Source organism: Mustela nivalis, assembly GCF_964662115.1.
Source record: "Mustela nivalis genome assembly, chromosome: 10".
Lineage (NCBI taxonomy): Eukaryota > Metazoa > Chordata > Mammalia > Carnivora > Mustelidae > Mustela > Mustela nivalis.
Genome location: NC_139029.1, coordinates 72582343 through 72598267, shown reverse-complemented (window position 1 = coordinate 72598267; position 15925 = coordinate 72582343). Strand labels below are relative to the sequence as shown.

Below are 15925 nucleotides of genomic sequence, written 5' to 3'. Positions count from 1 at the left end.
CCTGGAAAAATATTTTTAAAGTAGAGGCTTCTAGAGCAATAATCACCACCTCACATCTTCATTAAACACTGTGAATCGGCTTTCACTAATATATATAATTTTAAAATGACAAATGTATCATCAACCTAAATACTAAATGATAAAAAGCTTGATATCTTTCTTATTTTTTTAGGGAAAATTAGGGGTAAGTTCTAATATTTTCTTCCCACACCCCAATAGATGGATCAGAATCTAAATAATAAAGTTAGCACCATGGACTTGAATCTGCTGTGGACCAAATTTACTTCTGCTGGATTCTAAAGCTACGTATCTCATTCTAGCCATTCACATCATTCATGAGACACACGGAAGGCTGGGTAAGGGAGCACATCAGTGTATTTCAAATCCAGCTTTGATACTATAAACTACAAATGGTGAGTCAGAAGAATGACCTTAGTTGTTAGGGAGTGCATTACTAAAATAAATACATTTCAGTTTTAGCTCTCACTCAGTTGTTTTTTAGGTTCATACAAACTAGACATTTTCAAATCACTGCAAAAGCAAAAGCTACTACAGCACTCTGATGTTCACCTCTGTCTTAAGGTAGACTTATATAATTCACCAGATGAGGAATGTCAAAAATACCTAGGTTCTTCGTTCATTGCGTTCAAACTTTTCTAAGTCTTCTAAAACAAAACATGGACATTCAAAATGAATAACAATTATAATGAAGATTCAAGTAAAATGTTTTCATCTTACCCTGTCCAGTTCCAGTGTAAACTTTTGGTCCCATGACTGATTGGAAATGGGTTTCCAGCTCGTTTGACCAACCACAGTATTATCTAGCTTCAAAACTGCACACACGTCATCTGTAATTACAATTTGTAAACTTGCTTAAGTATTTTAAAACCTTTAAAACAGAAGTACTGCCGTTTAATAGCAACGAAAGAGTTATGATCCTCTGAAAGTAAGGTGTTTCTTTTGTTCCTTTTCTTTTTTGGGGTGGGGAGCAGAGATGCAGAGGGAGAAGGAGAAGAATCTTAAGCAGTCTCCATGCCCAGCGCAGAGCCTGACATGGGGCTCCATGTCACAACCCTAAGATCATGACCTGAGGAGGAACAAAGCGTGGGAGTCTTAAGCAACTAAGCCACCCACATGCCACAAACGTAAGGGCTTTCTTAATCCTGAAGCTTTTGAGTTTTAAATGGCTACATTTTATATGTACATACATTCCCACTAGATACTCCCAATTTATCCTCTGTGTTTGAGAAAAACACAAAGATTAAATGCTATTTTGTATATGTATATTTGTATATAAATAGCAATCATCCAGTTTTTCAGCCTCTACACTTTTTATAGAGCTTGTTACCTCAGGCAATTTTTATTTTCATACTTTTCCTAAATCTCCATCTTTATATAGGAAAGCACTGACATATTCACCTCTGTGCTCTATAGTAGAATGAATTATCACAGGCCTTTCCCTTCCACTCCCCAGTTACACCTTTATATCATAGTTTATAATTACATTTTAGAATGTCTCTCAAGTGCTTCATAAACCTGTTGCAGAATAACCTCTACCCACTCCTCCATTTGTCTAATTGAGCTACTACCCTAGTAAATACGTTTGGTTCAGGGGTTATCAAAATTTCAGTTAGTTTAGAAGTGTCATTATACCACTGAAAAATCAAGATGTAACAAATCCAATAGCCTCTGAACACTTTGTTTGGCATGAAGAGTGACACTTGATATTTCATTCTTCTAAAAGAATTAATGCTATATATCATTTAGTTTTCTAAGGTAATTTCAATAAACTTGGTTACATTTGTTTTCCTGACAGGTATAGCTTTTAATGCTTTAAAATTAAATTATAGAAATCATAATTGTTAAGCTTTTCGTTCAACTTTGGCTCCTCCTATTGCTGTCCCCATTGCTAAATCTTTTGTATAGATCCTTTAATTTGTTATAGGAGCTTTAAAAAATCTGGTTACTGAACTGGATAAGTCGTCGGTTTTTAGGAGATTTCGACTACTTCCACTTTTACTTTTACTTGTTCTGCTCATGAATGATGATCTGGTTTCACTTGGGCTCCAGCCAGGTAGTGCAACTGATGTTGCTTTTGACCGTCCAGGGACATTCTCTAGAATATCTTGACAGCCCATAAGACGAACTTCTAAAGTACCTGTTAGCATAAACAGATATCAAATAAAAACATCAATTTTTAAAAAATATATTATTTATTAATTTGAGAGAGCAAGCAAGCACAAACGAGGGAGGGGGAAGAGGGAGAGGCAGACCTCCCATTGAGCAGGTAACCCAATGCAGACTGGATCCCAGGACCCTGAGACATGATCGATGCTGATGGCAAACATTAACTGCCTGAGCCACCCAGGTACCTTAGAACATCAATTCTTAATATAGAACTATGTCTTTGTTACCCATTCAGAAACAGTGGGAAGAAAAAAAAGATGTGCTAACATAACAAAATCTCTGCTCCCAGAGGATCTGTGAGGTAATTAATCATAATCTTTCCTGTTTTAATTAGAGAAACTTATTGAAAATTCTTAATTAATACAATCATAAGAAATTTTATGGAAAGAACAACACCTCCCAAAAACTGTCTGCAGGGCATAAAACAAGTTATATAAACTTCTTATATATCTGAATACTCATTTGTATTATTTATATAATTACATGGAAGAATTACAGAATTGTTGCTAGACCATGTGAGAGGGGAAATATAAAGTTCAATAATATGCCTATTAAAATAAACATACAGAAATTAGAAACAAGGAAATCTGACTATGTGAAAAACAGTTGTGTTTAGTAGTTATGTAGTAAACATGGAAAAGGACTTTATAGGATTTTTTGCATAAATAAACGGGTTTCTGGTCTATTTCAGATGTAAAATAATATTAACTTACATTTTAATAGTTAGAAAGTCAAATAATTATGGACTGTAATTATCAAAGCATAAAATAATTACAATTTCCTTAGGCAAATAAATACTAAAGGTGTTCAAATGAAAATGAGGAACTGCGAGGCCATCTAAAGATTTGGCTTTGTCATTCTTTGGGCTAGGCTTAGTATACTAGAATGTAAATATGGTGCTACAGTATTAAAATTTTAGATACTGCACAGAGAATAACATTTTAGGAAGAGTATTTCCTGGTTCCATTAAACTTAAATAATTAAAGCTTCACTTAATTTAAAAACTTTCATTATTTAAGGTAACCAAAGGACTTTTTTTTTTTTTTAAGATTTTATTTATTTATTTGACAGAGAGAGATCACAAGTAGGCAGAGAGGCAGGCAGAGAGAGAGAGGGGAGAAAGCAGGCTCCCTGCTGAGCAGAGAGCCCGATGCGGGACTCAATCCCAGGACCGTGAGATCATGACCTGAGCTGAAGGTAGCGGCTTAACCCACTGAGCCACCCAGGCGCCCACCAAAGGACTTTTAACGAAGTAAAAAAGCATGGATTTATGCTCAACTCAAACTAAAAATAAAATTAAGCAAAATACGTGAAAAAAGTGCTAACGAAACTGGATGTCAGGCAATGAAGAACATATACTCAAGAGATGGGAAATAAATGAAATGAACCTTAAGATTGCTTGAGTTTACTGCCTTGAATACATCTAGGGCATAGTGCAGGAGGGGGAGCTCAGGTGCAGCCAAGTGTACTACCTGAGTTAAGGAGCTAGAACCGAGAGTACTGACACAGAACTGATCAAGGTGGCTAGAATTCACAGGCAGTATAAAAGAAAACAGCTCTCCAGACCTAAAACTAAGATGTGGGGAGGGTTCTCCTGATCAAGTATTCAGTCTTGCCCCAGTAGTAGAGAATAATAACCCTTAGACTAAATGATGTTCTCTTATGCATAACAAATATTAAAAGCAACACTGAGATCAAATTATTTATAGGTAATCTAACTGTGACCTAGAACAAAGTTCAAGACCATTTTCAAGAATACACAAATATCCAGCACCCAGGAAGCTAAAACTCAATGTCTGGCATCTAAGCAGAGACTAACAGGCACATTTGTTTTCTATTGCTGGATTACCCATTACCAAAAATACAGTGGCTTAAAACGACACTTATTTATTACATCACAGTTATGTAGGTCAGAGTCTACGCAAGTTGCCTGCACTCTCTACTAGAAATCTCACAAGGCTGAAATCATCATGTCTGCCAGGAAGGTTCTTGTCTGGAAGCTCTTAAGAATCTGCTTCCAAGCTTATTCAGGTTGTTGGAAGAATTCAGTTTGTAGCAGACATAGGATTGGGGTCCCTATTTCCTTGCTAGATGATGGTCCCTATTTCCTTGCTATTTCCTGTTCTTAAGGCCACCTGAATTCCTTACTATATGGCTGGCCCTCTCTTATCTTCAAGCCAACAAGGCACATAAAATCTTTTTCATGATTCAGACCTTTCTTCCTCATCTGCCACTGGCCGGAGAAGATTTTCTACTTCTGGGGGACTCGTGATCATGTTGGGACTACCCAGATCATTCCTCTTTATGTTAACTCAAAGCCAACTGATCAGTAACCTTAATCACACAGGCAAAATCCCCTGTCCCATAAACATAATACAGTCACTGGAGTAATACCTCACTGTATTCACAGGAGAGAGTTTCCAAAAATCATTCTTAAAATTCTGCCTACTCTACCAGGCAAAAAGATAAACACAAAAGTAAGACCCATAATAAGAAAAAAAAATCAATTAAAAATCAATCTGAGGGGTGCCTGGGTGGCTCAGTGGGTTAAAGCCTCTATCTTCGGCTCAGGTCATGATCCTAGGGTCCTGGGATCGAGCCCCACATCGGGCTCTCTGCTCAGCGGGGAGCCTGCTTCCCCCTTTCTCTCTGCCTGCCTCTCTACCTACTTGTGACCTCTGTCTGTCAAATAAATAAAATCTTAAAAAAAAAATCAATCTGAAACAGATGTAAGGGTTAGGATTAGCAGATAAACACATTCACAGTTATTATAATTATATTCCATCTATTCAAAAAGTTAAACAGAGACATGGAATAAAAAAGATCCAGAACAAAATTTTAGAGATTAAAAACTGACATGTTTGAGATTTAAGGAAAAATACATTGGAATGGGACTGGTGGCAGATTATACATTGCACAAAAAAGGCTAGTGAACTTGAAGCTATAGCAATGATACAGAAATGATCAAAAAAAGGAGACAGAAAGACTTGAGGGAAAAAAGAAAACAAAACAAAGCATATGTAAAACCGTGAGTTTTACTTCAATTGGCCCAATATATGTGCCATTTAGTCCCTGATAAAGAGCAGAGAGAATGGAAACAGAAATATATCTGAAAAAATAATAGCTTAAAATTTTCCATATTTGATATAAACTATAAACCCAGGAAGTACCCAAGAATTTCAATGAACACCATGCAAAAGAAAAATAAGTAAATTACATGAAAGCATATCATAACCTAATTTCTCAAAACAAATAATAAAGAGAAAATATTAAAAGTAACCAGGGGAAAAAAGACACATACAAAGATTAGGATGGCAGTAGATTTCTCATTAGAAACAGTGAAAGCAAGACAGAGAAGCAACAACTTTAAAGTATTGAAGAAATGAACAAGCAAATAAACTGTGAACATAGAAATTCTAGACTCATTGAAAATACCTTTAAAAAAAAAAAAGATTTTATTTATTTATTTGACAGAGATCACAAGTAGGCAGAGAGAGAGGTGGGGAAGCAGGCTCCCTGCCGAGCAGAAAGCCCGAGGCGGGGCTTGATCCCAGAACCCTGGGATCATGACCTGAGCCAAAGGCAGAGGCTTAACCCGCTGAGCCACCAGGCACCCCTGAAAATACCTTTCAAAAATGTAGACTTTTCAGATATAAAAATGGGTAAAGAATCCATTATCAGTAACTACTATAAGATCCAGACATATCATTTCTAGGTATTTACCCAACTGAAATGTACATTTACACAAAATCTGCACAAGATGTTATTAACAGCTATATCTGGAAAAAATACAGAATGGAAACAACTAAAATATCTATCATGGGTGAATGGATAAACTCTGAAATATTCACACAACTGAATACTACCAATAGTAGAGAGGAATTATTGATAGAGGCAACACAGATGAATATCAAAGTAATTATTCAGAGTGAAAAAGGCCAGAAATTCCTCTCCCAAAAGAAAATAGTATATACTGTATGATTCCATTTATATAAAACTCCACATAATACAAACTAATAGCAAGTGACAGAATCTGGTCAGTGATTGCCTGAAGACGGATGTGGGTAGGAAGAACCTAAGAACAGGAAAGAGGGATTACACAGAGGCACACAAGGACACTTTAAGGAATGATGAAGATATTCATTATCTTGACTGTTGTGATGGTTAAAGAACTGTAAATTTATGACAAAAACCTTGAAGTTATATACTTCAAATAAAACTGGAGGAGGTTGATGATGGTGCCACAACTATATACATTTCCTAAAAATCCTAAAACTGTGTACTTAAAAGTAGTGAATTCTATGGTATGTAAATTATGTCTCAATAAAGTTACTAAAGATGGAGGGGGAAGCTTCAATTTCATGCTTGGTCAGGCTTTGGAAATCTTCTCTAATTGTAAAGCGTTAAGACAGATTCATAGACAGAATTTTTATTTTATTTTAAAAGAACAACTTGTTGGCTTTGTGTGTTTTATTTGGATTTTTTTCTTAAACTGGCAAACTTAGCTCCTTTCCAATGTAAAGGCTTAGCTGCAGAAGTCATCCTGGGGAATCTGAAAACATCTGGTTACTACTTTAAACCCTGGTAGCTTATTAAATATTTTAGTAATTTTAATATATCAGGAGATGACAATGCTCAGCACCTACTTTCACTCAGGAAAAAGAAATTGGAAGGGATTTAATATCTTTATTAAGCATCTAGAAATTTCTTTTATGAGGTGACACCGTTGCAATGGCAAACAACCATATTAGAAATAGCTTAAAATTATTTTATTTTTATAACCCACAATATGCAATTTTTAAAACAAGCAATCCAAGAAATAAATGTTTGTATCCATAAGCAGTAGCTATGAATTCCATTAGAACAAGTAAATCCTTTATTTTTTTTAATGTTCCTGAAAAACTATTTCATATCCATCTTACTAATTCAGTATTTCATCTTGGTACAACTAACATTTTTTTAAATTCTGAGGAAATCTTTCATAAAAACTAGCAAATGTCTCAAAATGCGGACCAAAAAATTCAATACCTTAGATCAAAATAGCACTACATTTGCAAATTTCAATTTATAAGCATACAATCACAAAAGAAATCAGAGTATAAATGAGACAAACCACAAATAATAGAATGCAGTGAGAAACTCAGGAGAGTAAATGTTCTTACTACCTGTCCATGATAATTCTTCATTGCGTCTAATCCTTTATTAAGGCCAATATTATTTCTCTTCCTAGTTACTCCATATTTAGTTTAAGGTTCATCAGGAATTATAAATAAGTTTCAGCAGGAATTTAAAAGAATTTTTGCAAAAACTGAAATTACTTAAGAATTGTAAGATACTTTCTTTTACACTGGTGATTTACATCACATTGAATATGGTTCAATAAGGCAATAAGAACTGGAAAAGATAAAATGGAAGAGGTTAAAGAACTGGGGAGAGGAGCCAACAAGCAGAAAAGGAAAAAAAATTTCCAGTCATATCAGATGGTTTTCTAAAACATGGCTTTATTACTCCTCTAGAAATATTTTTGGTTTCTAAATACTGACAACCATATTTTATCAATGAATCATTCAGAAACTCTCAAATATTATTGTGTTCAGCACTGAGCCATACAATGGCAAAACTTAAGTAGTAAGTACAGTTCCTTCTTTATCATCAAATAAACTTTACCAAGTATATCCTGAATCTATAAAGTGTCCAGGACTAGGGGTAGAATTACATGTAGGTAGATGATAAGGTCTTTGTTCCTCCCAGGTCTATACTGCAGTTCTGAATTTTAAAAATAGAGTAAGATGGATAATAAGGCAAGGATATTAAGCAGGGAGTGTGCACAAACCAGTTTAATTGTGACAGAAGATTCATGGTAGGAATTATAGATGATGTGACTAGAAAGATAAACACTTTAATATTTAAAACAGTTCAAATAAAATGGGAGGGTTTTGACCAAAGGTTCCCCAAGGCTTGTTTCATGGTACCCTAGTGTCTCGATTTTTTCACTGTGCTCCTAGTCTAAAAGATATACCTGACAGTTGTTTCCAAGGATATTGCAATATATTAATAATTATTTACAAAAATAATACACATAACTTGAAAGAAAAAGTAATCTTATTTCATTTGTAAATAACCATGTCTGCACCTACTAAGCACAATAGAGCTAGCTTCTCAAACTCTGAAACTGGACTAGAAACCGCCACTTTCTTTTCTATTCCACACTGATTTTTCACATGGTATTGATTATCACAGCAATGCAGGCAAACCTGGCTTCATTACTGTATGACATCACTGAAAGGAAGATAGCTCTACCTCCTGCTGAAACTGTAACTACCTTGAATTAGTGGTTTAAATGGTAACGCTGCGAAGTGAAATAACACTGTGTTTCCCTCAAAAGGTTAAAATACCCCGTTGTACCCTGTGAATTCATTCTGGCATCCCAGGATGCCTCAGATTTAGAAACTCAATTTGGTAACTGCAGGTTTAGACTGAAACTAATAGTGGCAACAACTCGTTTAACCATAAATTTGTCCTTCAAGTTTTAATATAGAAGTCTGCCATAATATAAAACTGATCAATGATATTCAAAGCTACTAGAATATGACAGTATGCTATGCAATTCCGAAGAACAGCTTCACATCTTTAAAATATTGAATGACATTATTTTTAAGGAAAAGCCCTCACTGACACTGCTAATTTAAGGATTTCTAAGGGCGACAGAAGTCAGTGTAACAAAAATATGTCACATTCATGTGGACCATAAAAACTTTTGCAGCTGATGGTCAGAGAAAATGGTGGAGTAGCAAAGTCTATAGGCACTTTCTTCACAGAAACATAGGAAACAAACTAACTAAAAGTTAGCAAAAACAGAATCAACTGTATGAGATATCTACAAAATAGTTAAGGGTTTACTGCAACCAAGCAAATGGTTAATAAAAAAAGCAACGAATACTCAATGGGAGAGTTCCGTGGCATTTTAACTTACCTTTGCCTCATCTTCCCCCTACCTAAATGGCTTGGTGATGGTCTTCAATATAGCAATCTACAGAGAAAAATTCATTCTCAAGGACATATGATTGTCTGCTTTGACCTAACTGAGGGCTCCTTAAGGGACTAACACAAAGGCATGTTTTTTGTTTTTGATTGGTTTTTTGCTTAACTAGGAAATCGCTCAGGACAGAGAAATAGCTAAGTGGAAAGCATTTAACAACAAATGAACTAGTCACTGCAGCCTGGGGAAAAGGATATCAATTGGGACAAACAATAAGATATCCCCAAAAGTCCTGGAAGAGAATATAGGAAGTGAGATGTTTTGAATAACAAGGGGTTTGCAATGCTTCCACTGGGAAACTAGAAGGTAAGGGAGAAACAGAAGACATCCTCAGAAAAGACCCAAAAAAGCCCTAAGCTCTCACATCTGGCTGATCTCCAAGTTCTGTGTGAGCAATGGCAGAGTTGTTAAAAATGTCTTGGTAACCACTGAGAATATGCCCCAGCACACAAGCACAGAGCTCAGATGCAAAAGCAGGGCTTTTTTTTTTTTTTTCTTTTTGCCTACATGCATTAAATATCTGTCAAAACACTAGCTGACCACTAATTTAATGGAGACTTCTATGATCACACATGACAATAAATACAATCTTTACAAAATAGCTTATAAAAGCCCCTAACAACTACATCCCACACAAACAAGAAATTCTAGAGAAGGGGAGTATCTTTCAGAGTTACACATTATAATATTCACAATATTCAGTTTTTAATAGGAAATGATGATACAAGGCAGAAAACAGAATATGGCTAATTAACAAGAAAGGCAGAAATTAACAGAAACCGAGGAAGCCAAGACATGGGATTTACTGACAAGGACTTTATATCAACTTTCAAAGGACTACCTGCCACCCCCCACAAAAAAAAAAACCCAAAACAAAAACAAATGAAAACAAAATCCAAAACAAACAAATAAAAGAATGGTGTTTTGGCAAATAGAGGATATTAAGAAAGATACAGAATTTTTTATAAAAAAGAATCAAATGAAATTCTAGAGCAGGAAAGTATAGCACTGAATAAAAAATTTACTAGAGAAGTTCAACAGTAGATCTGAGCAGGCAGAAGAATTGGCAAATGTGAAGAATGGTCAATTAAAAGTACCCAGTCATAGGAACAAAGAGGGGAAAAAAAAACAAAACAAAAATGAAGAGGAGTGGATATAATTCTGTTATTGAAGAGACTGGGTAACGAGTGTCATTGCATTAAGAGGTATACTGATAAAAATCATAGCCTACTTTTTATAATAGAAAAATAGATGCAAGAAGAAAACATTTTTTAAAGATCTGAAAGAAAGAAAAAATACATCCACTAATAATTTTCTTAAAACATGAAGCTGAAAAATACAGGAAAAAGGTGAAAGAATGATACTCTAGCACAGCATCATTACAATAAATGCTAAAAGAAATTTTATAGCCAAAGGGAAATAATAATAGAGAAAATCTCAAGTACAAGAAGAGGAAATGAAAACAGAAAGAATAAATGGGTCATTAAATACATAGGACAATGTCTTGTTTTCTGAAAAAATAAACTCAAAAAATGAGTGATATCTATAAAGCTTTTAGCTCTCTAGGGAAAAAAATACTCAAGGATGATGATGATTTTTAAGGCATATGTAGAAGTAAAATATATTGTAAGAATACAAAAGGGTAGAATGAAAGGATTTGAAAAAAATTTTTTTAAAGATTTTATTTATGTATTTATTTGTCAGATAGAGAAAGAGAGTGAGAGCACAAGCAAGCAGAGTGGCAGGCAGAGGCAGAGAGAGAAGCAGGCTCCCCACCGATCAAGGAACCCAAAGTGGGATTTGATACCAGGACCCTGGGATCATGACCCGAGCCGAAGGCAGAGGCCCAACCAACTAAGCCACCCAGGTGTCCCGAAAATATTTCTTCATAAAGATTTTAAACTGTTTTGGAGGTAAGAGAGCATAATGTGATCACAGGCTGTAATAAGTTCAATATGCATACTAGATTCCCTAAAGAAAGCAATAAATACACACACACACACACACGCAAAACTTAAAAGGCTGTTATGGGAGATGAAATGGAAAAATAGAAGGTTTGTTTCAGGAAGAACTACAAAGGGCAGGAAAGATGCTATTCAAAAATCAAGACTGTACAGTAAATATGTATCAAAAATAATATTATATTAAAAGGAAAGTTTATAAAGTGCACATGGAAACTTTTGGGGGTATATCAAAAATTATCAAATTGTACTCATCAAATGTGTACAATTCTATTTACATAAAGCTGTTTAAAAAAGGGGGGAGGAAAGAAGGTGGGGGGAGGAATATGACAGACTAACAACTTCAATAAGATTTTCAGGGTAGATAAAAAGAAAAGAGTCACCTATATAATGTATATTAAATATGTCACTTCAAGTAAAAAAAAAAGATTGAAAATGAAAGGATGGAAAAAATTCTTGCTAGGTTACATTAGGTATTAGAAGGGTAATGTGGCTCTAATAATATTAGACAAAGTAAACTGTATGTCTGAGTATTTTCAGAGATGGAGTATTTGTAATGATAAAAGAGTAATTCATCAATAAGATAAAGCAACACTAAATGGGTATGCTCCTAATTAAAAACAAAACAAAATAAAAAGCAGGAAGTAAAACAATGAAACTAAAGATGGTCTGTAACTGACTTAACCAATTTGACTTCTGGCTTAGTAACTTAAAAAGACCCTTATGAGAAGCTTCTTTCTGAGCTCTACTAAAGTCAGGCTTTTGAGAGAAATCTCGACAGTTTCAAACCAGGGAGACACGATTCATGTTTGTGGACAGAGCTCACAGGAGTTTGCTGGTTGGAAGACTCTGACTTCTGATGCTTTCCTCACCCTTCTAATTTCTGAAGGCCATGGAAGCTGATGTGTGCTTTTGTGTTTACCTCCATCTCTGAGTCCACAAAATGTCTGTACATCAATAAACATTTGTTCTTTTTATAAAGAAATACTGAACAGAAACAAAGTCACCTCTGGAATACCATGAAGAATACAGACACACACACTATGGGAGTTTTAGGAGAGAAGAGAGATAAAGTGGCAGAAAAAATATGTGAATTATTAATGTCTGAAAATATCCCAAATTTGATGAAGGACATGAATCTACAGATTAAGAAGTTCAAGGAATCTAAACAAAGTAAACTCTAAGAGATTACTATTTAAGACATACTATAATCAAACTGTGAAAAAAACCAAAGACAGAGAAATCTTACAAAATAGCAAGGGACGAGCAAGTCACCACTTAAAAGGAATCCTCAGTAAGAATAAAAGCTGATTTTTTATCAGAAAGCACAAAGGCCAGAAGAGACTGGAATGACATATGTAAAGTAATGAAAGAAAAAACTGTCAACCAAGTTTTCCACATATCACAAAACTAACCTTCAAAAATAAAAGATTCCCAGAAAAATCAAAGTTAAGGGAGTTTGTAACTAGTAGATCTGCCCAGAAGTGCTAAAATAAGTCATTCGGATTGAAATGAAAGGACATTTAGACAGTAACTTGAAATTGGGAGAAAAAAAAAATACCAGTGAAACTAACTACACAGGTAAATATAAGAGCCAGCAATACTGTTTCTGATTCGTAACTCTTTGTTTCCTTTATTACTTCAAAGACAGATGCATAAAACAGTACTTATAATGTGATCTAATGGGCACACAGTATATAAACATGTAATCTATGATACAACAACAACATAAAGACAGGGAGACACAGCTATATAGGAGTGGAGTTTTTGTAGGCTATTGAAGGTAAAGTGGTAAAGACTCATAAATTCAGGATATTAATCACCAGGGAAACCACTGAGAACAGAACTAAAAAATACACAGTAAAGGAAACAAGGGAACCAAGAAGGTAAACCAGAAAAATTAAAAAACAAAAGAAAGCAGTATCAGAAGAATTCAGGGGGAAAAAAAGATTAAGACCTGTAGAAAACAAATAACAAAATGGCAGAAGTAAGCCTTTTTGTTGTATAATAAAGGATTTGGCTGGGTTTTGTTCATGGCTCCTGGGAGCAAACCTTTAAATCATTGCTATTTCCCCAGTGACAACAGTGTCTTCATTTCTTAGTGGGTCCCTCAGACCTCAGATGGGTTTATACTAACAAAGTGATTCATGATGGGACCCTACACAGTTTTTGGATGGGGGCTAGCTATGCCAGAAATACAACCATATGGTTAGAGGGGTGGTGCCACGTAATATTAATCTGACCTCCTGACCTTCAGAGAGGGGTGGGGAACTAGACACTGATTTCAATCAAGTGGCTGAATCACTCACCAGTGGCAGGTCACTCCCACATAATAAAGCCAAAATAAAAACTGTGGATACTCCCAGTAGAATGAGATTCCTGGTTGGTGACAGAAACTGATACACACTGAGAACTAGGAAGCTTCACATCTGGGACCCCCAGATCTTTCATGTATCTTTTCTAATTTATATTTTTAACAAGTAATAACACTATCATCATAAACACAGAGCTTTCTTGATTTCTTTGAGTTGTTCTCTAAAATTATTGAGCCTGAGGTGGCAGTGGAAATCCCTGATTTGTAGCCTGTTCGTCAAAAGTGTGGATAGTTGGGGAAACTCCAAGCTTACAACTTGTGTTGGAAAGGAGGGCAGTCTTGTGGGGGACTGCGCCATTAACTTATAAAATCTGACCCAACTCTAGGTAGTTAGCATCAGAATTGCATTGCCACATAAGTAATTACCTTAAATGTACATGGATTATACTGTTCAAGTAAAAGGGAGAAACTGGCAGAACTGATTAAAAAAAACATGATTATAGGCTATCTAAAAGGGCTTATGTTAGATCCAAAGACCCAAACAGATTAAAAATGAATGGGCAGGAAAAGATATTCAGTGCAAATAGTAATAAGGAAAAGAAAGCTGGGATGGCTAGACTATTATCAGACAAAATAGACTTTCAATCCAAAATTATTACAGGAGACAAAGAAGGACATTACATTTTGATAAAACAGTCAATCCATCAAGAAGATATAAAAATATTACAAACATGTCATGTGCACTTAACAACAGAACCCAAAAATACATGAAGCAAACAATTACATAATTAAAAGGAGAAATAGGCACACAAAATAATTAGAGATTGCCCCACTTTCAATAATGGACCCATGAAAATGGAAATAATAAGAATAAAAAAATGGAAAAGTATTGGTAAGGATATGTGCTCTTGGGAACATAAAATGATAAATGACATAAAATGATGATGCTGCCATTGTGGAAAAGTCTGACCACTCCTCAAAAATATAAACACAAAATTATCGTGACCTGCTAATTATACTCCTAGGTATATACCCAAAATAAGTGAAAACAGATGTTTCAAAAAAACAAAAACAAAACCAAAAAAACCCTAAACACAAATGTTCATAACAACACTATTCACAACTGTCAACAGGTGGAAATAACCCAAACAATCCAAATATCCACCCACTGATGAATGGATAAACAAAACTTAGTATAAATCCACAAAGGAATATTATTTATCATAAAAAGGAATGAAATACTGGTATATGCTACAAGAACAAAGCTTGAGACTAGAACACTAAGTGAAAGAAGTCAGACACGGAAGGCCACAAATTATGTAATTCTACATAATTATGTAATATCTAGAAGACAAATCTATACAGAGAGAAAGTCAATAGTGGTTGCCAGAGGCTGGGGGTATGGGGAGTAACTACTTAATGGGTACAGGGGTTTCCTTTTAGGATGATGAAAATGTTTTGGAACTACAAAGTGATTATGGTTACACAACACTGTAAATAAATACTTCTGAACTGTATATTTTTAAATAGCTAAAATAATAAATTTTATGTGATGTGTAAATTATCACAATGTTTTAAAAATCTGGGCATACTTTCTTATTCATTTATTAAACCAGGACCAGATGTAGACACAGAAGAAGGAATCAAAAATAATTAGGAGATGTACACAACCTACCTGTTAGTGCTGCTGGTTTGGATAGTGTACTATATTGGTTTTGTGTGGATATCATACTTTGACGTGGACTTAGTGTTGGTGATGCAACAAGTGAAAGCTCCTCAATAATAATACTGCTTTTGGGATGATTCTTGGGAAGTTCATTTAATCTTTGTTCTAATGAATACTTCAAAAGGTCCAACTTCTGACTTGATTCATTAAATCTTGCTTGGGCCTTGAACAGGGAAAAGACAATTGTTATTTAAATAATTACATTCTTTGATTAATATATTTATTAAGTTAAAATATTTATTTAAAATTACTTCTGAAAGTGCTTTTCTGTCTGTTACTTTTCCTGAGCCAAGTAATTTCATTACATTCTTTGCACCTTCTGCTACTGCAAACTCTATCCTAAAATGATGCCTTAATTCTTCCATCCGAAGTTCAAGAGGACTTATGACAGGTTTTGCTAGAGGGGAAAAAAAAAATGCAATTGAACCATTTATTTGGTATTTTCATGTGAAGTGATTAAAATTCATGAACAAAACATTTCCTACGACTTAAAAGTTACTTATTAAGTCAATAAACACTCAAGTAATACTTAATAGATACAATGTTGAAATAAAAAGCCTACCATTTTAGCCACTAAAACTCAAAGATAAAAACTAAACATCAAGAAACATAATGCTTCCTCCTCCTTAACTTTGAACTACTGCTTCTCTCCTACTTAACATTTATTAAGCACCATGCCCATAATAATAAGAATGACA

The 15925-nt window shown here is 34.7% G+C and overlaps 1 protein-coding gene across 1 annotated transcript in view; it reads right to left on the bottom strand.

Annotated features, from left to right (window-relative positions):
• The window catches only part of PKN2 (protein kinase N2), a 132008-nt gene that overhangs the window by 44195 nt on the left and 71888 nt on the right, over positions 1–15925 (bottom strand). The window contains exons 5-8 of the mRNA XM_082688584.1: positions 15479–15624; positions 15177–15390; positions 1973–2158; positions 739–848 (exon numbers count right to left, since the gene is read on the bottom strand). Of these exons, the coding sequence (XP_082544710.1) occupies positions 739–848; positions 1973–2158; positions 15177–15390; positions 15479–15624 (656 nt within the window). The remainder of the gene's footprint in view (positions 1–738; positions 849–1972; positions 2159–15176; positions 15391–15478; positions 15625–15925) is intronic.